This window comes from Arctopsyche grandis, chromosome 1 (genome assembly GCF_051622035.1).
Source record: "Arctopsyche grandis isolate Sample6627 chromosome 1, ASM5162203v2, whole genome shotgun sequence".
NCBI classification, from domain to species: domain Eukaryota; kingdom Metazoa; phylum Arthropoda; class Insecta; order Trichoptera; family Hydropsychidae; genus Arctopsyche; species Arctopsyche grandis.
The window spans coordinates 17,839,560-17,864,460 of record NC_135355.1 but is presented as its reverse complement, the minus strand read 5'-3'; the positions used below and the strand labels follow the sequence as shown (position 1 = coordinate 17,864,460).

General features: G+C 36.0%; 3 protein-coding genes across 3 annotated transcripts in view; 1 reads left to right on the top strand and 2 right to left on the bottom strand.

Annotated features, from left to right (window-relative positions):
• Positions 1-6,967, bottom strand: part of pnut (septin 7-like protein pnut) — a 57,127-nt gene extending 50,160 nt beyond the window's left edge. The window contains exon 1 of the mRNA XM_077431075.1: positions 6,714-6,967. Coding sequence (XP_077287201.1) covers positions 6,714-6,806 — 93 coding nt within the window. The 5' untranslated portion in view covers positions 6,807-6,967. The remainder of the gene's footprint in view (positions 1-6,713) is intronic.
• A 12,351-nt stretch (positions 6,968-19,318) lies between these two features.
• Positions 19,319-20,683, top strand: LOC143911978 (regulator of microtubule dynamics protein 1-like). Its single transcript, XM_077431086.1, has 5 exons — positions 19,319-19,366; positions 19,480-19,589; positions 19,657-19,854; positions 19,945-20,205; positions 20,314-20,683. Exons 2-5 carry the CDS (start codon positions 19,497-19,499, stop codon positions 20,662-20,664), a joined length of 903 nt encoding a protein of 300 aa, XP_077287212.1. The 5' UTR covers positions 19,319-19,366; positions 19,480-19,496; the 3' UTR covers positions 20,665-20,683.
• Positions 20,684-21,035: 352 nt separating this feature from the next.
• Positions 21,036-21,499, bottom strand: mRpL42 (mitochondrial ribosomal protein L42). Its single transcript, XM_077431095.1, has one exon. It carries the CDS (start codon positions 21,417-21,419, stop codon positions 21,036-21,038), a length of 384 nt encoding a protein of 127 aa, XP_077287221.1. The 5' UTR covers positions 21,420-21,499.
• Positions 21,500-24,901: the final 3,402 nt, after the last annotated feature.

Genomic DNA, 24,901 nt, shown 5'->3' with positions numbered 1-24,901 from the left:
GATAATCGAAAACAAGTCGCCCTCGACAACTTGGCCCCCGGCAGCCCCCGGGACCGGGAGGGGGCGAAGGCTCCGGAGGCGAATCTTCTAATATATAATTTCGAAAGAGACTTTGTATGTATGTAACTATCGTTGGTTCGTAGAATCCGTGACGTTAAATTAACAAAACAGAAACAAATGAATATTCAAATAAATTTGATTAAAACAAAACTATTCAAATAAATTTTTTACTATGAAATTGGCCACTTTTAAGCGGTTTTATATTACAAATACCGAGCAAAGCCGGATAAAACCACTAGTACATAAACAATGTTGTTTTAATTAAACTTGAAAACCTACACAATTGAATAAATATAATGTACATATTTCGATATAAAGCAGTACTGTAACGATGATTATAAGTAGAGGCGGCTCTCTGTTTCCAACGAGTTTCATTAGAAAATAGTTTCTATCTAAAATAAGTTGTTTTAGAAAGGATCGAAGTTCCAAATTAGTTTTTTTAAAACGGAAATAAATAAACGAAGTACTTACTGCGCACTCACGCCCCAAAATGAAAAAAAAAATCAATAAGAATTGCAAAACCAGACTAAGCGAATCGATAACATGTATAGGAGATAAGATATGAGGATACGCTCAACCCAATCTAAAGTAAATATTATACATGAAAAAAAAAACAAATGTCCTTCAAAAAGAAAGAATATAGCAATTTATGAAACACCAATTCAAATGATTTTTATTTGAAACTTTAGAAAACCATCCCTATTTAGTCCATTCGATCGACAATTTAATAGTACTAATGGTTTTACCCGACTTCGCTCGTTATTTGTAATATAAAACGCTTAAGCGCGGCTAATCTAATAATAAACATTAATTTTGTTTTTTTATTAAATTTATTTGAATCGAAAAAAAATAATATTTAACGACATCCAATCAGAAATGAATTACACACACAACGAATGGTGTTTTTTTATATATAAGGAAATCGGAACTTAAAAAAGAATCCAGATCCAAACTGAAATTGGAATCAGAAATCGGAACGTCACGGATTCTATCAACCAAACCTTACATACAAAGCCTCTTTCGAAATTATATATTAGGTGCAGTTGCGTAACTATTAGTATAATAATTCTACAAAAATATATTTTAAGGTGACCGATTTTTAAAATTCGTCTTTCTTGATTTAAGGCTTGCAAAATTTTCTTTCGAGTCTTATGAATATATTTCCAATAGTCTTTTTTTAATAATGACGTTACGGCATAAATTAGCTGACTTGAACTCAAATACCTTTTTATGGTCTGCAACGATACAATTCCAAATATAAAAATAATATTTGAAATTGTGTGTGACTCTAGTCATTTTTTTATTACATTCGATATTTTTAAGTTGGACAATGCCAAATTATATTGAGTTTATATATTGTATAAATTCATAAATTTGGACCCCCTGTCAAGCTGGGCCCTCATGCTTAGTATTACTTTGCTATGTGGTAGCTACGTCACTTTTAGTATAATAAATAGCATTAAAAATGTAACAGGGCTCTGACCTCCGGCCGAAGCAGTTCAAATTACTGAATTTGTAACATTTTAGTGCACACTGGTATCCGATTAACGCAAATTGAAAAACGCAACTGTAAACGCGACAATTTAACATCGCTCGTTTTCGTTGATTGGCTTCAACCACGCGATTCGATTCAGACAGTTGCAATCGTCATACGCAAAAGCACAAACAAGACAGAGAGGGTTACGAAGGCGATGATTTGAATAAATTCTATTTGTGCGTATGTCTATTATAGCTATTCAGAATTCGTAGACGAAAGTACAGTGTTTGCATATAATATTACCATCAAAATCGTATGACAAACTGTGCTGTAGGTTGAATCAGTCATTGTTGACATATGAGAGCTATTTTGAATGTGAGTAGATTTAAGAGTATTGGAAGTATGTTAGATGAATTAGGATGGATGAGTATTAGAATTAGTCTAAATATTAGTACATTGTCTTTTGTTTATAAGTTAGATCATAAGTTATTACCTAAGTATTTTGATGATTATATAATAAGGAATAGAGATAAACATAGTTTTTATACTAGAAATAAGGACAAACTAGTTGTAAGTAGAGTAAGAAAGAATAAGACGGCTGGGGGTGTTTTTCACAGGGGTGTGCTCATGTATAATGCCCTCCCCGAGTGCGTCAGGTCTGCTAAAAACATGGATGCATTCCTGCGAGGTGCGAAGAGACACCTCTGTGAGGGACAGTACATATAAGTTAATTATAAATTTTAGAGTTAAGTATAATAATTAAGATGTATTTTTTTTTAAATTAGCTTGATAGCTAAAATATATATAAATAAATAAATAAATAAATAAAATAAAATATATTTGTATGCAGAAGAGGACACCTTTATAACGGAGCCCCTTAAAGTTGTGCACAACGAAATGTTTTATATGATTTAAAATGAACTCATTGTCGACTATGTATATTTTAACTATCGAAATAAATTTGCGCCATAAAAATATTAGATAAAATTACCAAAATTAAATTTTATTCCAATATTAAATGAACTCTCCGTTTCTATACGATTCGGCTTGGAACTAGGAGTAATATAAAAATAAATTTATTAATCTTCTAATAAGGATAACCGATTAGATATAAATATCTACTTATTAGTAATAACTTATTACTATTACTAATAAATAAGCCACTCGATTAGTATTCAAAATGAGAGCAAAAAAGCATGTTTTTTCTAAGAAATCAACAATAGTGAACCATTTTTAGTAAATAACCTTCCATGCCGAAGACTAGTAATAACCAGACTTAGGCGGTTAGGATGCTTTAAACCACAAAAAAAATTCACTATTGTCAACCTTTTTTGCTCGCTTGCTTTGTAGGACAATAGTAATTGACAATAGTGAACCATTTTTTGTGGGCTAAAGCATCCTGGCCGCCTAAGTCTGGTATTAAGTTATTGTTACTAATAACTAGTCACCGGACCCAGAAGTTGCCGCGTATTGTTCAAAGGTTGTAAATGCATTGTTAAAGGTTTGCCGAACCTTTTTTACAAAGGATTTACAACAATGGAACAATGGATAGCACTGTGACTATCCTACCTCTACTAATAACATAAGTATGTAGAGCTAAGACTCAAAAACTAATCGACAGACTCGAATGGTATTCACGAATGTTATCAATTTAATTAGAAGTAAACGTTAACATTTTGAAATAAATACAACATTATCTACAATATATGAAAATATAAGATAAACAAACATAATAAATAAAAAAAATAGCAAAGGACAGACTAAGCTAATTCAGATAACTTTTCATATTAATATATTCTATGATAAATAAATTCCTTATATTTACTGTTATCAATTCGATACTTGGAAATGACCCCGTCCGTAATTTATGGTCGATATTTAGTTTTATAGGTCTACTAATAAAGGTCTATTCATATTAGCACAGCACCAACCGGAAACTGCACCTAACCAGCAAGTACGGAAAGTATACTTTGGTACATTATAAATGGACACATTCATATATTCCATTGGCGCATATTGCGCATATAGAATGTACCAAAGAAAATTTTCCGTACTCGCTGGTTAGGTGCAGTTGCCGGTCTGTGTTGTGCTAATATGAATAGACTTGAAAGAAATAAGCTAATGCTATGAAAGAAAATAAAATTTATGGATTACACAATTTGAAGATAGATGGCAAAATGATGCAGCCAGATAATACAGAATGTCTAAATATCGTTAAAAATTAGGCTTGTGACAATTTTCTGTAATATATCAGTAGGATGCCTTAAAATTCTACCTGTTTTTTTTTTGCCTTGCAGCCTTCGTAGCGTGTGCGCGAGCAGGATACAAGAAGACTAGGTGACGTATACCGAGTCCCCTTGTATCCTGCTCGCGCAACACGTAAGGCCAACAGACAATAAAAAATATGGAGATTTTTTCACCGCACGCCACTGATATATCATACAAAAAATACGAATTTAATATCCACTAACACTCGTGATTGGGAGAGCCTCTTTGAATAGTACATATAGATGGCTCGGTGCACAGATATTACCACCTAAATTGCCTTGAAAGGATAAACCGGAATTACTCCAGCATCTAAAAACATTAAATTCGATACAAATTCAAAAAATGACAATATCAGTGCATCAAGCCATCGACATCTACCTGATCACCCCAAGACCGCAATTAAAATTGAAACGTATCAGAATTACCCTTCCGGTAATAAAAATACTTACACGTGAAACAGCTACCGCCCCAATTAGTACGTCACCCTGTCTCGTTTCCACGCCGATTATGCATTAGTTTTTCAATGTTTACGAAACGTCACTTTACGATAAAAATTATGAGTTAAAAGACGGTAAAGAATAGCGAAACTGAGGAATTCGTTCGTGTGTCACACAGGACACGTACGTGACGCCAAATCAGACTGACATAACTGTGTTGATGCGGTCGCATTCCTGTCCATCCCGTATACGGCTCGAGAATTGACCCAAATTAACTGCAAAACAAAGTCGGCGCGACACGTCAAACGACCCGTTAGAAATTTAGGATACTGTCATTCGATCAATTGTTTAATATTTAAAAAGAAGTATGTTTAGAATATACGAAAATTGAAACACTTCGATACTTATCCGTGTAACAGTAGTATAGTAATGTACGCATACGAAATTTTACAGTCAATGCTGCTATCGGAACTTACGTATATATGTATATATTTACTATAAAATATAAATTAATCATTTTTATCGCTGTTATCGCAAAAATAAAACGTTACTCGATACTACACGAATGTGTCACTCGCTACATATGTACATAAGTGCTTGCAATAGCATGTAGTACCTGCAATTTATTTTCGACAAAAATGAGCGTACTTGTATAATCGCGTCATAAAGCGATCCATCGTTCCAAATTGAGAAAGAATTGATCGATTACTCATGAAATTGTGATGTCTTTCTGAAGCGTCCCGTCATTTTTTTATGAGCGAGAGTCAAAATGAAAGTTTCGTCTGCTGGTAAATTGGAAATTTGAGTTCATTCAGAATGTCAAAATTAAACTGTTTTGGGTTTTAAAGCACTGAATATGATAAATAATTCGGACCCACTGAATGCGAATACTATACGATTTGATTCGGCCTAGTTTACGACGTCACGAGATTAATTATGTTCAAAAATTTAATCTTAACATATATAATTAACTGCCCACATCTGCTGAATGTCAAAAAAGAAATATATATGGATTAAAAAATCGAGTTGGAACCCCCCCCCCCCCTCCTTCCTATAGCACTGAATAACAGAAAAAAAACAACGGATCAAACGGAAAATTTTCAATAAAATACTCGTAAACAATCTACCGTAATTAAGAAAAATATAAAATCAATGGATTAAATGTAATATGTTTGTATAATTTTGCCTACATTATGTAAACGCATAATACTGTCTACATCAGGCAAACATTTTTTTACAAATATTAAAATTATCATAATTACATCATCAATATGCGACGTTAATAATCAAGAAAAATGCATAATGGCGGAAAACGACTGATTTTATTCTCAGAAAACCGAATAAATACATACAAAAAAGCGGCAAGTACGCATACTTCAATAACGTTATCGCACACCTACTTTTTCAACAAAAAAAATAAAATAAAAAAATCCAAAAGCCAAGAGATAAGATCGACATAAATGAAGCAATCAACTGTCGACGAAAAAAAACCATACCATTCGAGTACTAACTAGCTCAGGAGATGCATACATAAAGTGACCATACGTCCCGTTTTGAACGGGACCGTCCCGTTTTTAGGTAGCCTGTCCCGTTGTCCCCAAGCCCAGCTTCGGGACGTCGAAATGTCCCGTTTTCAAAAAGAGAGCAACACACGGTAATAATTAAAAAAAAGTGCGATATTGAACAACACTTAGGATCAGTAAAACATAGAAATTCCGATTTTTTTTTAAAAAAACGGATTCACCAACTTCCAGATCTTTCGAAGTTGCTACGGCGGAAGGCGCCTGGGCTTATCATACGGTACAAGAGAACCATAGTTTTCGCTCTAACGATTGTGCTTCTAAGTTAATTCAAACATGGTTTGAACAAAAATTTTGATGTGCTCGTACGAAAATAGAAGCTATTGTTGTAAATATTTTAACGCCAATAGTAATAGGTGAATTAAAAGATCGTCTCAACGAATGCACTTGTGTTACTATATTAACTGATGCTTCAAACCACGGAACCAAGAAAATTAAGAAATCCTGCCAAGAATTTCATTCTTATTTAAAAGCAAACCCAGTAATACTTAAGAAAATTTGTTCATCAGAAAAATTTCGAACAAGATAATTTTTTTATATTTATATTTTTCATTCCTGTTCTTTTTATTAATAAATAAAAACTATGAAAAGATACGCGTTTTCTTGAATACACATACTATTACGTAAAATTTGTTAGATGTTCCGGTTTGAGGACAAAAAGAAATGGTCACATTATGCATACATTCACATGTGCATAGATCCCATTGACAGTGCGTGATTGCAGACACGACCCATATACATACATACATATATATTGAAAGGGATGTTGCACGCATTCACCAGTCCGATGGTTTACCGACAAGACAAGAATTCGGGATGCGGCACTCGAGATCTATTTGCGTTACGGACAAAGAAGACGAGATTAGAAACATCACGTTCCAGGATACCGACCTTCGGAGAGGCCACCGGCCTGTACCTGGCCAACACTGGCCTGGTCCTACCCCTGAAGCTGTGGACGTCCGAGTCCATCCCGTTCTGTGCCATCCTCGAGCAGAAAACAACACTGACTCAAGAGTGGATACACGGTCACGTATCGACGACAACACGGACTTACATACGATAAGGCAAGTGTCACGTTCGAGCAGTGGCACTCGATTGAGTGTCACCATGGTATGTACCTATAGTTTACTTACCGCTGATGGTGTAAAGCACGTCCGCGCGAAATCGACGGTTCAGGATATATCGGGCGGAAGTAGATAGCGGCCAAACCACAGCGACCAGGACGCATACATGAAAATTTAAAAAATATAGAGCCAAATTAGACCAAATTATCACAATATACATTTAAAATTGATGAAAATGACGGTTAACGAGGCCATTCGCTAGGAATTGCAATACCGGTATATCGGTAAATCGTCAAAATTTCGATATCGGTAAATACTGGCATATTTTAAAATTTATCCGAAACTATTTTATCGCAAATCAAGTACATATACAAGCATATAATTGCATAATATTACATTAAAAATCGATGCAAATGGCGCATTGTGCATTAGGTTGTCTGGAATTTATATATTTTCAGTATTAAATGTGGCTATTTCAAATTGATAAATTCACTGGCAACCAGAGAAATGTTATACTACCAACCAAATCGTAATAAATGTGATCAGACGATTATTTCAATTTTTATCGAAACTTTCAAACGGTCCAAACTTTAAATAAATAAGTATAATTGGTTAAAAATTAAATTAATTTATTACGAATTTACTTTAATGCGTTTATATGAAAATTATTTTTAATCATTTGTGATTCAATCTAGGTTTATGTTTTAGGGAAAGTAACCACACACAGTTACATCCACGATTTTTTTTTTCATTTACCGGTAAATACCGGTAGTAGGAAAAATCATCTACCGTTTACCAGTTTATGAAATTTGACGGTACATTGCAATCCCTACCATTCACAGAGTAATCTACGCAATAAGTTGCTAGCTACGAAATTTTTAATAGTGAGCGATTTAGAGTAACAAATCACTCAAATTTGTTTCCGAAAACCTCTTGTCTATCAGAAAACTATTTTGACAAATTCAATTTGAAGATATTCAATACAAGCAACTATCATTGAGTTTTTTTAACTACTAAGTTACCAAAGAATACTTTCCGTACTTTTTGGTTAAGTGCAGTTGCCGGCACGTGTTGTGCTAATATGAATAGACATTTATCATTATCAGTTAGCAGACAAGTCGTTTCACGAAGTCTACGAGCGACTAATTGCGCTACAAATTGAGCAATTTGTTACATATATCGAGTGGAATTGCAATGCCAATGGGCTACATAAGGGTTATGGTGACAGAAACAACGGTTTAAGTTAAAAACAGATGTATCCACATATAAAAGAGCAATACAAATTTATATGTACTTCATTGTTTTATTTTTGCAGTAGTCGGGATTTAATCTTTATATTTATTTATTACAGCGGTTCCCAGCCTATGGTACGCGTACCACTTGGTGGTACGCGGTTGATGGTTGGTAGAACGCGAAAAAAAATCAGTAATGGCGGATATGCAAGAATCATTAATGGCGGACATGTATGTAAATCATTCAGATTTACAATCATAAATAGATATATTTTTTATATAATAAATAAACATTATCATAATTAATCATAATCGACGTCAATATGTACAGGTGATGATCGAAAATCCGGCAATTGATACCGTTTTATAAAAGCGAAATATAGAAATAGATTGAATGCAGCTCCATACTTAAGGGAGTATCTCACATCATTTGAACCGAATTAAAAAAAAACGTTCCTCGAAACAAGCACAAAAATCTTACTAAATTTATTTTGCAAAGAGATTTACTTAACCGCTTAGACGCCCAGCCGACGCGCTGAGCGTGTAATAGATACGGCTGTTTGCGCCTTAAGGCGCTTTGGGCAGCTAAGCGGTTTTGTAATTTTGTGGTTTTATGAAAACCATTTATCAATAATAGAAGTATGATGAAATAGTAGATAAATATATTAAACTTTGAGCATATTATAATTGTGACTCCGCTAATAACTTTTTTTCCACAAAATTTCTTAACAAAACAGATCCATTGCGTATTTACATTCCATGCCATGCAAATACTATATAATTACACTTGCGATAGCAAATTTCATGAAATAGAATCATTTTTATGTGGTTGTACAATTTAGCGTAATGTATTACCAAGTGGTACGCGAGTCAAAATAAGGTTGGGAGCCGCTGAATGTATTACATACTAAGAATAATGAGAAGTCATTGCGAAAAAAAAATAGAGAAGCATGCGTAAAGCGAATGACACATTATAGATGAGTATGGGCGAAAACACACAGAGTAGGACGTGGTACGTGTTTTTTTAGATACTTTCAAAGATGCAAAAAAAACGCAGCACCCTTAGCCCATATTCTTGGTAAACAGTCCCAAAAATCACCCTCTATAGTGTTTTCGGTGATATTTTATCCCTGCTTGACAGTGATGGATAACGGTGAATCCCATATTTGAAATGTAGGAGAACCTTTCGGTTACATATGGATATGCATACACGTGCGACCTCGACCAAGGACACATGACTTCCCATACCATCCAGTGTATTTTCGCCCCATGTCGTACGCGTCTTAGAACTATCTCAGAAATTTCACCGCCATGTCTAATCTATAGACTGATAAGCGTTGAAACAAGCGACTAATTACTTTTATATTATTATAAATAATATGGAATTATTAACCTTCCGATTTCATTTTTATCGTGGAAACGATTAAATGTTTTCTACATAAGATACGGTAAACCAGTGCTGACAGTAACATGTCAACTCAAAATGAAGTAGATTTACTAAAAATAATAATATAAGGATTATAAGTAATAGAAAGAAAACTATTTAGATACTATGTACCTATCTATGTATATGATACGATATGTCTACCGTAATCTCCCACAAAATAACCACTTATAGTTCATTCGCTGTAGGAAGATATTTAGGAAAAACGTACATGCTGTCCCTTAGACCCCATCTCGACCAATAGCATTCCCCGCGTACAATGTTGTCTGCATGAAATGCTATTGGTAGAGAGACGGTGTAAGACACAGCATGTACGTTTTTCCTAAGTATCTTCTTACAGTGGACCAACTTAAGTATATACGTAGTATCAGATTATATTAGCATATTGTAGGCGAATAGCTGAAGTCTATTCTAGTATGTATGTACTTGCCATACATGGATAATAGCTAATTTGAAAGCATTCATAGACCTTCAATTTTGATCGAAAAATATGAAAAACTTAAATATTTTCCGTTTGAATGACATAAATTTATGCAATCTGGTTCAAATCTAGGTTTGCGGTCAATTACATTGTAATATTAATTACAAATTGCTGCCATACACAAACTCAACATACAATACATATTTCGGTATGGAGATTGGATCATATATTACATCTAAAATTTTGAGAATAATATCTAGAAAAATCCTCAAACGATGGGGAGTTTAAATTGAAAAAAAAAATGTATATTTAAAAAAAGTTTTAAAAATATATATTTAAAACGTCACACGGTCGATTTCTTATCCTTGTACTGTACATATGCATAATGGTTTCAGAATACGCCATTTAATACTTTTATCAAGTATTCTGATACGATTTAGAAGCATATTCGAAAAGAAGTTTATCGTGCGCTCAGCCTAACCTGATAATTCTACAGGATTGCGACAAATTAGTCTTAAGTTAAACTTATTAGAACAAGGTCAACACATCGATAGACACATACCGTCCATGCCGAAGAGGATGTCACACAAACGACCAACGAGCGTATCGCACACTGAGAGAGAACCACAAAAGCCACTCCTGAGGTGGGTCGTCAGGACTTTTGAGAGGCACTCGAGCGCGGAAAAGTGGTGTAGAGTTTCAGTCAAGCACCGACGGGGAAGAGAGGAGAGGGAGACTTACGCGAATATCCCACTACATTGCAGAGGGCCTCCATGACGACGGAGTAAGCGGAACGGCAGCAAGTATCAGGTTGCTGGTGCTGCTCAACAGTCTTCTGATGATGGTGGTGGCGATGCCGGCGACATTGACGTCGGCGACGCGCCAGTGACTGCTGACAGCCCAGGACTGCTGCTGGTGCTGGACACAACAGCACTCCAAATGTTTAAGAGTGTGGGTACCACAGACGCGTGCACAACCCCACCCGTGGCGACAAAATATGCGCGAGCTATCCTCGAATCGTCACTGTTGCGATCCTGCATGTCTGTCCTGCCGATAACGGTCGGCTCTAAACCTGTGGTGCGCGTACCCATAGCTGCAAGTGCAAGCATTACCACTGGAGAAGCGTTTACTTTGTCAATGAAGACCTGACAATTTAGTAAGGCGACCAACAGTTGCATGCATACATTGTGGGTTAAAGATGATGCGTCCTACGAGGGTGTGAGAAGACGAACGAGATAATTGAGTATCTATATACACATATATAAAATTGATTGTCTGTTTGTTTGTCTGTCCGTCTGTCTGTCTCGTATAGGCTCCTAAACCACTCAACCGATTACGACGGAACTTTCAGGATTTGTTGTATGCATGTCTGGGAAGATTACTGTGAAGAAAACCTCTTAATAATAATATTCGTAATTACGATTTTACTGAGTTTGAAGCGACATTGTGTAGTCAATCTGATCGTTGGTAACCGCGTCACCGGTTGGTTTATGACGACACGGCTTTAAAGACGTTAGTTGAGCTCCAAACATCACTAGAAACGGGAACGCAACGGAAATTTCATGCGTTATTGTGACATTGCAACGCATGCCGGGTTCAGCTAGTGTTAAATAAATTAAACCTAAGCAATATGTTCAAATCTTTAAATCAAGGGGATAAGTAAAAGTCCAACTTAACCTATGTATATATTTAGGGCAGAGCTACGACATGTCCGGAAGTAAGGCAGATAAGAAAGTGACGAAATGCATAAATGCTATTTTTAAATTAAAAAAAGGGTACCATTTAACGACCCGGCAAATAGCCCTATTTCCAGACAAATTAGGTATTTATCACGACATTATATGCGAATGCCCATCTCTAAAACATTTCGCCCTACAAATAAAAAGAGTGCCCCTTTCTAAAATAGCTCGCACGACAAAATCGGTGTTCGCCCGGCAAATCCAGCGTTAAATAAATTAATAGGGTCAATCCTAACCCTTAAATAAATAAGTGTTGGCTGCTAAGATATTACGATGTGTTTGGATGGATATTACGATGTGTGGACCATGAGAAGAGTGGGAATGGACAGGAGCGGGGCGACGCGCTATCATACAACTGTCAAAAATTATAATTTCAATGATAGGGACCAGTGAAAATGTAATTGGATATGATTTCACTGAACTATACCCAGTGAAAATGGTTTTTACTGAAAACTGGTTATGATTTCACTGAAACGTCAATTTTATTTTTGTTACTGGCAACCCGTTTGACGTTTGATTTGTCGAGCGAACGCCGATTCTGGCGTGCGAGCTATTTTAGAGTTGGTAATTTGACATTAAATGTCGTTTTGACATTTGTCGTGTAATTTATTTTACAACCGTGCCAAAAATATTATCCCAAAAAAAATACCTATTTGACTAAATAAAAAAGTTCCTAATCAATGTGTATTGCCAGTAATAACCAGAGATCGGCGCTCAAGGTGCAAAATGGTTCACTATTGTTAACCTTTCTTTTGCTCTCTAGCTTTGTAGGTTGACAATAGGCAAACCCTCGTTCTTGGAAAATAGCACTGTCGCGCCGAAGCTTATTCATAACTAAAGAGCGGACCAAGTTTGCGCCGTTCATTTAAATTTTAATTACTATAAAGTTTTTTATGATTATGTTAAATGCTGTATTTTTTTTTTAATTTTTTGTATCTTAATTTTTTGCTTTTGCTTTTTGTTTTATCTTTTAATTTTTTATTTTATTTTTTGTTTTCTCTTATTTTATTATATTATTTTATTATGTAGGCCATTGTGGCGCATTAGGTTCTCCCTGTAATGCCACAATGGTCAAAAAACGTTAAATAAAATTGTTCATTTTTATGATGAACCTTTTTTTGCACTCTAGCTTTGTAGTTTGCCCCGTTTCCTGGAAAAAGCACGCTTCCGGTCCTACCTCTAGTCATAACGCACCAAAAGAATATTGCCCTAATCATCCTCAGCTGTCTAGTAATAAAGTATACATACATGAATGGGAGACTCTCTTTGACGACACCCGATCGAGTAAAATATTGCAAGGAAAGCCACAAATGAGATGGGTGTATGAAGTAAAAAAAAGTGGGATTAGATTTAAATGGAAGCGTGTTTTCGATGCCTTTATTCGACAGTGGATGATGAACAAACGACTCAAATGATTATGAAGTCAAAAACTTGACTTGGCATTTGATGTTCGATAAACGGTAACGCAACGATCATGGAACCGTACATATAACGTGAAGATTTTTCATATTTACCAGAGATGTATGTTATTTATTATTGAATCTAAATCAAACACTGAATGAGCCCCTCACCGAAAGAGCAGCAAGAAAACTACATTTGAATATAGAATTGTGTAAATCGGTCTGAATGATTCAATAGGAACACGTGCGCATTGATAAACAAAGGTATTAAAGGATAATCAAATAATACATATAGCACACGTGTGTATTTATGTATCTGTATAGAAATGTCTACTGCCCTGGCCACAGTTACGCTCATAAAAAGTGACAGAACTCTTAAACATGTACAATATTAATATTTGAGAGCATTTGCGAGTAGGCATGTAGCCCGGAATAAAGTCGACTCATACATAACTTTTTATGTGAAATCAATATTTTTTTCACGTAAAATACTCACGCTTTCTGACCTAGTATTTTTTCTTATGCATACAAATATATCATGAAGTTTATCTAAAAGGTTCTTCCTTCCAATATGTACCAAACTTAAAAAGATCGTGAACATATAATCTCTATATCCTAAAAGGCAAGATATCAAGAGCGATTTATTAACATTACGAATTACGATGAGCCAACTTTGAACTTCATGGAAAAAACCATGAAGGATCACTAATAATAATATTTAACATACAAAACTAGTCGACGAATAAACAAACCAAGTATGTTGAATGTTTATTAATATGATGATAAATATTTAAAACGGAAAACCGAGGCGTTTGCTTCATCAATGTGTAATATAAACATATGGCAGTGGATATCATCATCATCATCATCGTGTGTGACAATATGACGAGGTCCAATTAGACGTGATTGACTTCATTGTAAAAGTTCACATCTCCGTTAACCCCACGGTAATTGAGTTATATAGACTTAGACTAGGGTACTGTGTAGGCTACTTAGTATCGAATAAAGCTAATAGAAATAGGCGTGTTTCGATTTTATAAACCTAATTATTATTATTATAGTAAGCCAATTTAAATATGACATACTAAACTATTTCACATATACATTTAATAACAAACATTTGTCACAATAGCAAAACATTTTTATATGTAACATTGACTTTTATAATAACAACATATGTACTTGCATAGGTGGTTAGATCCCATTAGGTTAGTTGCTGTGTGTACATTTACCAAGTATGGCAATTACTACAAACGAAAAGATCTAAATAATCACGATTTAAATATAGAAAGAAAAAAAAGTAAACTCGAAAGATAACCAAGCATTCCCCCCCTGCGTAAAACGGGGTATCAACAAGCCAGAATGCTTTCAATATATGTATGTACATATACATATGTACCTATACATACATAAACAGAGATAAAACAAAAAATTCCTTTAAAACTTGGATCAAAATATACATTTAGCTTTCAAATCATTAGAACAACGTATTTTTAAATACACATAAGCAGATATGATATTCTGTGAATAAAATAAAAAAAACAATAACTTACTCTGTGTGTACATATGTACATATTACTTAGATAGAAAAATATACTGAATGTGTAAAGTAAACCGGGAAACACCAGCATAAAGTGTAATTAACCGTTACAATTCGAATTACCTACAATTTGAACTCTAATTAACGGTTCGCTATTCTACCTATGACGAATTCGCTTGCCATATACATACTTTATGCAATAAAATAAATGTTAAAAGATAATCGCGCTGGAGTGGGGCAATGTCCCGAGCATACATGCATGAGCATGAAAATGATTTCATTAGTCCTTAAAAAGCGCTTAAACGATCCATAAATATGCCTCAAGAACAAACACAGAAGCAATTTTATTAAGCTTTTATGACCTCATAAATGTTTTGCGATATACAATGCACATAACGGGAAGGTAAATTCGAAGCAAATTTAATATGGATAAAATATAATAAACATCATTTACAGTCATTCGCCATTCATTGCTGGATGAAGGCCTCTCCGACACGCAGCTCTCATCCCACACATTTTTCTGATTTCATCCACCCATCTCCTCTATGGTTTTTTTTTACGTTCACTCGGGTACAATTTGAGCACTTCTTTCTCTCGTTCTTCTAGCTACGTAACCCGCCCCCGCCCATTGGCATTTCAATATCTTAGCCCTCACCATTACATCAACCACCTTTGTTAGATTTCTCACCCACGTATTCCGTTTTCTATCTATCCTCGTTATGCCAAGCATACCGCGTTTCATACTGCTCTAAGTGCCTTTGAGTACCTTATGTAGCATTCTAGCGTTATATGTATGTCCAAGTTTCGCATCCATACGTCATCACTGGCAAGACATTGATCGAAAATCTTTTTCTTTTTCAGGCACAATGATATATAATATTATACCTATGTACATACATAAACATGAAAAATGATGAGGACTCAAATTAACGAGTTAATTTTAAACTGATAAACTGTACAATTTCGAGCTTTGTTTGTTGTTTTTAACTGTTGCTTTGTACCGTCTGGTCTACCCCCAACATTCCAGTATGTTTAACCGTAGTTCAAGTCAAACATACAAAAAAAAAACACAAAAGAGAGCAGAGCATTCCATTCCATATCACCAATAGTTATTTATACCCAGTTAAAGTGCATGAGTACAAAAGTATGTTTCACAATTACAACCAAAGAAATAAAACGATTAATTAAATTAATTCCCATAGAAATGAAATTTAAATTTATATTTGAATAAATATTGTTTCATAGCAAAGGTGAAAATATTAAAATTTCAAAACTAATATAAAAATTGTTCAAAAATAAATAATAGATTTTCATAGTTATATTGAGAGTGTAATCATTATTGTATTTATATGTGGTGTTACCATATAATACATATATTTAAATGAAAATTATAAAGGATTAACACTTTGAATGCTGACCATCGCCGATCGGCGTTTTGCCAACAAGTCCATGAGCCTGAAAAACGCCGATAGGCGTTGTATTTTGAGCATGTACAAAGTAAACGAGAATACTACCCGCTAAATCTTAGCGTTTAAAAAAAATGCATTGAACGTGGGTCGTGTAATCCGTGTCAATGTTTATAAAGACTGGTTTACACCGGAATTTCTGAATTTGTAACCATAGCAGAATTTCCCGATGGAAATCCGTAACTGCCGAGTATTTTAGATTGTGGTTTGGCATTAAGATTGTGAGCATTGCATTTTAACAACAATGAAGAAGATGGAACTAGTTTTGGAAAAATACATTAATTAATAGACTTCTTTTGTTTATTTTATATTGTTGCAAGAGATATTAGTCTTAAAACACCTTTACAAAACTTGAAATCCTCAGCGGTAGTTATCTAGGGTTTGTTTGGATTAGCTACAATTTTTATAACCGTTTTCTATTGGATTTTTAAATGATTTTTAGCGTGGCAGGCTGTCAACAGAAAATAAGTCAACACTCAAAGGGCTAATACAAATCAATTTATTTCAAAATACTAATTAAGATAAATAATGTGTTGTGTACATTAACTATCAACTAACATTCACAAATAGATAGCAATAAAAATTAGTGTCATTAGTTGTAAATTTTTACAATTTAACTGTACATATTCTTATGATTGCGTATCTGAAAAATTCAAATAAACCGCATCATTCTCGACGAATAATTATATCGAACATTAATTACACGTTGTGATATATTACAATAAGCCCGGCTATGTGCATACTACATTATCAAATCTATTGGATTTTCAATTTAAAATTATTGTAACTATGGAATTCATTGAAAACTTATAGAGAATTCCAACGTAAATTTAATATATAATTTTGAAAGAGACTTTGTATATATGTATGTAAGTATGTATGTATGTACATATGTATCCTTCGTTCGTAGAAATCCGTGACGACATCGAACTAATAATTATCTTTTATCCCATTCAAAGGATTCGAAGTTCCTGGGGGCGTAGGCACCGAGGGCGAAGCCCTAGGGGGCGTAGACGCCGGGGACATGCATATATTTTTTTATAAGAGACTTACTATATATGTTTGTTTGTTCGTGACAGTCAATTTAATAAAAAAAATTATATAAAATCAAACTATTCAAATAAATTTAATAAAATGTTTACTATTAGAATAGTCATGTTTAAACGGATTATATTACAAATACCGAGCAAAGCCGGGTAATACAGCTAGTATATATTATACATATAACATTTGAAACATCCGTGTTATAACATCCACGACTAATATTATAAACTAAAACCAAAGTAGGTAGTCTTGATATCTGCTACATTGATTCTTAATCAATGTGAGTGATCTTCATTTAAATTTGGATATAAAAAACTTATAATATTTTGGAAATAAAAACGATGACGATCTCATGTTCGAAATTTGTCGAATAGTTTTCGCAAGTTTTTTTTTCAATAGCAGGCGACACTGAGACTGAATCATACCGACCCTAACAACCCAATCTTAAATGAATAGGGCCAACCTTAACTTAACCTAACCTATCCTGACCCTTAAATAAATAGGTGTTGGTTTATTTCATCAATATTTTCACAAAAAAAAAACATATCTTAGCAGCCTATTTATTTAAGGGTCAGGATAGGTTAGGTTAAGTTAAGGTTGGCCCTATTCATTTAAGATTTGGCTAAGAGATGTGTATCTGATGACGATATTTTGATATAAATGCTTCGACAACATTATGGGGCGGTAGGAAAAAACAAAAATTGCAATAAACATTTCGTTGCTACGATACAAATAAAAAAATATTCCGCTGCGATTCAAAGGTAGATCGCATACTCAAGTAGCACCCAACAATGAGTATAATGTTGTTTACTATGTATGGTGGTGTGATTGATTTTCAAATACCTCCTTTACGTTTCACATGGTTTTCGTGTAAGTGGTAATTTTTTATATCTCTTATCTCTTATCCGATCGTTTTCATATTTTTGCCATAATGCTCATTTTGGTCATCAATATACGTTAACGTATCGTCTGCCATTACGTTGGAGATAAAATATCGTATACAACGCGTATTTATTAATGTTACTTTGTACATTTAACGAGAATTAAACAAATGCGTTAGTTCCGATTGAACAAAACTGCAACATTTACAACCTGTTAATTTACGAAATGAAGCAAATATTAATCGACACTTAAATAAAAGTGATATTGAAGATTGTCAGATGAAGATTTGAAAGTCAAGTAATAAGTAATAAGTAATGAGCAATGAGCAATGGCGTAACCGTTATCGTCAATAACAACCGGTAAAGAGTCGGTTGCGGCCGTTAAGATGACATGACAGTTGACGTTGTAGACGATTTGGCGCGAAAACGGGGCTCTGGGCGAAAGGGAGGGGGGGGGAGAAGGGGAAGCCGGTTAGGGGGCGTTGATAATTGTTGGCTCGTGGTGATAATAGATGGGACGAAGAGTGAGAGACGGTGTGGGGTGTGGGGTGATTGGGGATGAGGGTGCGGACGAACGGAAGCGTACCTGAGCGCTGCATGCCTGGTGCGGAGGCGGGCGAGGGGTGCGGGGGCGGGCGGGGGGCGAACCTGGCGAACCTGGCGAACCTGGTGTGCCGCTGTCGCCGTGTCGCTGTCTCGCTGTCTCGCTGTCTCGCTGTCTCGCTGTCTCGTTGTTTCACTACAACGCTATCTCGCTATGTCGCTAACTCGCTATATCGCTGAGCCGCGCCTTTCGCCTCTCACCGATTGATTTTTAAATGTGCGTCCCGAAGAGCCGCTGCTCTGGGCCGCGCGCAACCTCCGCTACGGCTACTGATAGCCGCTACCGCCATCCTGCACAGCCAACTCGACAACTTTTTTTACACATTTTATTTATGTATTTCATTTTCACAGTGCCAAAACAGATTGCCCCAAATCAAAACTAATGACCAAACTCGTAAACTTGTAGTATATATATATATATATATATATATATATATATATATATATATATATATATATATATATATATATATCTGGCACGCCAAATATTGTACTAACGAGAACATCTGGTATGTTCCGTGATCGAGATTTCAGTGACGTGCGCGAGATCGCTTTTGCGGAATTATCCGTTTATTGGAAGAGAATTTAGTCATTGGGCGTGCAAAATTTTTTGTCCACTTGTATTTCAATGTTAAAAAATAGCAACTTCGTGATATTCGTCAATAATTATCATCTGCACTTTTTACTGATAGTGACGTGTAAATTTACCGGTAGTGTACTATTTAAATGTTTTTTTTTTGTTTGATTTTATTTATAATGCAAACACATGCCATAAATAACAACCTTATGGTCAAATACAAATGTCAATTTTTTTGTTTGACAGTTGACAGATTTCACAAAATGTTTCGTGCCGCTTTCAAATATCGATGGATCGCTACTGCGTATGAATTTTACTACAAAACCAATTCAAAAAAATTCCTGACCAAGCGTAAAGTTAGTGTTGTAATACGAAAATAGTGATTTATTTGCAATCGTATTGTTTCATAAAATGATGTTTTAGTTCAACGATTATAAAAAATGGACACCCATTGAAATTCCTGCATTGTTGGCGTTTTCTTGGACATTTAGACAGAGTAATCCTGAACAACCACCCCAAGAAAATGTTAAAACTAACATTAAAAACGAACTAAAAGAGGCCGATCAACTATTTGATAATGGACAATTTAATGAATGTTTCGAAACCTTGAACAATCTGGATGTAAGTTTCAATGTTAATATACTGCTAATATAATACATTATATGTATATACATACATCTATAGTTTATATTCCATGTTATACTTACATAGTCTCAATATAAAAACGATGTGGAAATTCTTTGGCGGTTGTCTCGAGCGCTTTATCAAATGGCATCAAAACCTGAGATAAGTGGAAATGTTAAAAAGAAACTGGCCAATGATGCATTTCAGACAATATCCGAAGCGATGAAAATTAATGACAACCACTTTGCTGTTCATAAGTGGATGTCTGTTATTTTAGATTTGAAAGCTGCATGTGATGGTACCACAGCAAGAGTTAAAAATTTAGAGGTCGTCAAGAATCACATGTTGGTAAGTTTCATTTTTTATAATCGAAGTCGCAATCAGAGTTGATCTCTCTCACGACTGAACAGCTCTGGAATAGTTTGATGCATTTATTTTATTCACAACTGTTTTCAGAGAGCCGTAGAAATTAATCCCGGCGACGCCACTACTTTATATATGCTAGGAGAATGGTGTTATAGAATTGCTGATATGCCTTGGTATCAGCGTAAAATTGCAAAAACTTTATTTGCAGAACCACCAACATCTTCATACGAAGAGGCTATTTCTTATTTTATGAGAGCTGAACGTGTTGAACCAAACTTTTACAGTATGAATTTGTTAATGTTGGGAAAAAGTTATATGAAGTTAGGAAAAATGGATGCAGCAAAACATTATTTGAATATGGCTCTCCATTACCCAGCCAGAACAAATGATGATCATCAAGCTAATAAAGAAGCCCAAGATATTTTAAAAAATATGAAGTGAAATTACATTAGTCAAGAGAACGTTTTATATTTTATTTTATTGTAATATAATTTGTAACCGTTATATTTTATACATATTATAATGTTTATCATATATTAAATCAATTTGTTTTTTATATGATTCTGGTTGTATACATACACACTTTCGCACTCCATAGAAATGTGTTGAACATATATTTGAATATTTATTTTGGTTGACTTGACTATTGTTTTGCCAGTTGGAATGATTATTGGCCACATCATGCCATTACAAATCGAGTCATATGAAAGGGGTTAACATCAACTAATTGAAGATTAAAAAAAATTGAATAATGGCTACGGTATAGTATATATTCATAATAATGCTAGATAACAAAGTACAAAGGTATCATCTTATAAGTATCTTCTGTCCATGGGAGTTTTCTTTGCTCTGCGATCTCTGCTCCTGGGATACCACTTATGTATCGTGGTTAGGGTGAGTTTAGCTAATTGACGACGACCTTCCTCAACGTTCTCCGTGATGAATACTTTTCTAGCCTGTTCAGGTCGGAGACGCAAAGGAGAATCGTTGATCGAGTCGACTGACGCCATAGGCATTGGCATAGGTTGGGTGTCATCGTACGGCACGTTCAAATTGGTCTCCGGGTGCAAAGCCACTGCGGTAGTGCCGTCGTCAGTGACCGTAAGATGGTTTATAGCATATCCGCGGCGGCCGACTAACATTGCGCTGCTCGTGGACCTTCCCACCAATCGATACAAACCGCTTAGACATTGCATTCTCGAATTACTCGAACTCCAATAACTGTAGGTTATGTTCGCCCGCTACACCGATCTACTGACACTTAGCTTCCCTTTTTACCAATACGCTATAAACATCGCTAATCACGACCATAATTACGACTCACCTTATCATATTTTATGTGTATTTCTTAAATCCTTCTACTATTTTGCTAAGCTCTACAACTTATCTAGATATAAATATAGCTCAAACATTAGGCGAGGCATATAAGTTTTGTGTGTACAGTTATAAGTCACTCAAATTTTTAAGTTAAAAAATAAAAAATCGAATCAGCTTTTTATATTATATTGTTGGGAGCCATCGAACAAAATGTAATTGGAGACTTGCAGTGTACATTTGAACCTTTTCGACTCGACCATTTACCACCAAAAAATAAATCATTAAGAATGACCTCTGCACATATCACGTCAACTCCTATACTCCAGATTTCCTCGAGCAGTGCAGTTTTGAACCATTGGGGCCTTCGACACAGTCAATATTACTATATGGGAGATGGATACGAGTGATACTGTTAGTAATATTGACTGTGTCGATGGCCCCATTCAGTGAGTTGGTCTACATAGATATTGTTTCGTAGGGGTGGGTGGAGGATCCAAATAAAAGGCCAAAGTCGTTTCACAGCATTGATTGGGTGATTCAGGAGATCCACGCACTGCCCGTGCTCTGTCTAGAATACTTTGATATCGCCTAAGTACCTCCTTATAACGGGTAGGTCACTCACTGCATCTTCGACGTCCGGTTACTTCCCTATTGTTTAGGCACGTACGCGGATATGCATTCCCACGATCTAAGGCTCTCAGTTTCACGCTATCGTGCTGTCAGTTCTAAGAACTCCACGGGAAAGCGACCGAGTGCCACTACCACCGCCAAGTGCATTCGGGAGTCTCTCATTTTTAGCCGACTTGCACTTCAGCCTGTAGATAATCCTTGAAACCAATATACATAGTTACAATTAAATACACAAAGACTAAGGGCGAAGACATACATAATGGTACGTGGCATATTCATTTTGAGATAGTTTTGAAATTTACAAAAATGGTAGCATGTATAGGGGGGTTGAAGGTTTTGGACCGTTTCCCGGCCTATGGAAATTCAGTTGAATTTTGAAGAGGATCTTTATTACTCGATTAATATAGGTGTATTTGTATGTACAGCGAAGTAGGTAAAGGATTCACTGGAACGAGCTAGGTCGAGTTCCTGAAGCTCACTGGCATCTGGGGACGATGCACTGGTTTATAAAGGTGTTGCTTGAGCAACGCGTAGCTGGGCTGGTGAGATCACGTTCTGGAAGATTCAGACGGGGTCGAGGTCTTCCTTTGTGTTCGATGTTTGATGCGTAGTTGCGTAGCTCCTTGGGATTTCCCGTGTACTCGTGATTGCGTATCTGGAGCGAGTCGAATCGCCTTTATGGGTAAGCTGGATGAAGTATTTCCACGGCTAACTTTCGTGTACGAGAAGAGGACGCGATGATGTCATTTGTACAGATTAGGTTCGATGAGGGAAATAGGTGCTATCACAAGTCGTGCTATATCTCTACACATGCCAGGCTAAAACTTATTCCCTGAAGTATTTTTGGTGATTGCAGGAATATAGTACAATTTGTACTTTACGAAACTAGGTCGATATATCACCTATTTCCTTCATCGAACTCAAGCTGTACAAATGACATCATCGCGTCCTGTTCAAACACGAAAGTCAACCTTAGCCGAAGTACTTCCGTTCGAACTAGGACAAAGATGATTCAACCCACTCCAGATAAACAACCATCAGGCAACCTTGCGTAGCCACACAAAGGATGCCCTTGAGCCCGGAGGAACCCCCTAGAGCAAGATGATATGGAGGATGAACGAATGAGACGACTGGCATGTTAATGCACGTGTTTATTATATGACAGCTGAAGACAGAGTGAGTAGTGGCTCTCCAAACCCAGCCGGGTTGGTCCCCACTCGCAGGAAGGCAACCAAACTCGACCATGTCGTATAAGCGAGCCGCCACATCACTCCCCCCCCAGCATCAGCGATACCAAAATTACAAAGAAACAAATTTTACAATAGAAAAAAATTATTGTTACACAAAGAAAGAGAAAAAAATTATTGAGTGGGGAGAAAAAAAATTGTTGACGTGGGTCATCCGCTGTGTAGGTGTACCGCCCTGAATGGTCGGTAGATTCGAGGGCGGTGACGTCGCGAGCAGGACGGTGGCTGGTCCGATGGTCGCGCCGATGCGATGCTGCGGCGGCGCCGCTCTTCCGAGGCTGATGTCGGTTGGTGGGGCGGCGGGGGCGGCAGGGGCATCGATGTGGTTGATGATACTCCGAGCTGGACCGTGAGTCGTTTTGGCTCGTGGAGGTGTTGTAGCGCTACCGCCCGTCTCGGCGTGACGACGCTCGTGGGGACGGACGGGGCCTTGATGATGATGATGGTGCTGAGGTGGTGTATGTCTTGTGGTGCTGGATGACCGTTCTGTGTGTACTGGATCGCGCATGACTCCACATCCAGCTGTCAAAATCGTCGTCTCATTCGCTCCCCCATTTTTTTAAAGCACCTGTCATCGAAGTTGTGGCTGGACTCCAGTCGATAGGTAGGTAGGTAGGTAGCCGTGTCTGCTCGTTTATTGTCACCCGCGGGCCGGCGGCGCGGGTGACATTAAACGAGACATTAAACGATATATATATATATATATATATATATATATATATATATATATATATATATATATATATATATATATCGTTTAATGTCTCGTTTAATGTCACCCGCGATATATATATATATATATATATATATATATATATATATATATATATATATATATATATATATATATATATATATATATATGCAACTAGCCTTATTCCCTGCGAATATTCTCTACTCGCAAAAACTTGTAACAACTGAATAATTAAATATCCTTTATATATATATATATATATATATATATATATATATATATATATATATATATATATATATATATATATATATATATATATATATATATATATATATATATATATATATATATATATATATATATATATATATATATATATATATATATATATATGCAACTAGCCTTATTCCCTGCGAATATTCTCTACTCGCAAAAACTTGTAACAACTGAATAATTAAATATCCTGTGGCGGCTCGCTGATACGACATGGTCGAGTTTGGTTGCCTTCCTGCGAGTGGGGACCAACCCGGCTGGGTTCGGAGTGCTGCTACTCACTCTGTCTTCAGCTGTCATATAATAAACACGTGCATTAACATGCCAGTCGTCTCATTCGTTCATCCTCCATACTGGTGACCCCCGACATCGAGCCACGCAGCCTCGATCAATTTCAACATGCCGCTCATCCCTGCCTCGCCGAGCCAGGCGGGGGAAGCTACCCGCCGCGCCCCCATCGCCATCAACACAGCGCGTCGCGGCCCGCGGGTGACAATAAACGAGCAGACACGGC

Excerpts from the sequence above, each read along its gene's own strand:
- LOC143911978 (XM_077431086.1), top strand. The coding sequence starts at position 19,497 with ATGTTTCGTGCCGCTTTCAAATATCGATGGATCGCTACTGCGTATGAA. Across the intron at positions 19,855-19,944 it reads AAACCTTGAACAATCTGGAT|TCTCAATATAAAAACGATGT; the intron begins GTAAGTTTCAAT and ends ATACTTACATAG. Across the intron at positions 20,206-20,313 it reads TCGTCAAGAATCACATGTTG|AGAGCCGTAGAAATTAATCC; the intron begins GTAAGTTTCATT and ends AACTGTTTTCAG.
- mRpL42 (XM_077431095.1), bottom strand. The coding sequence starts at position 21,419 with ATGCAATGTCTAAGCGGTTTGTATCGATTGGTGGGAAGGTCCACGAGC.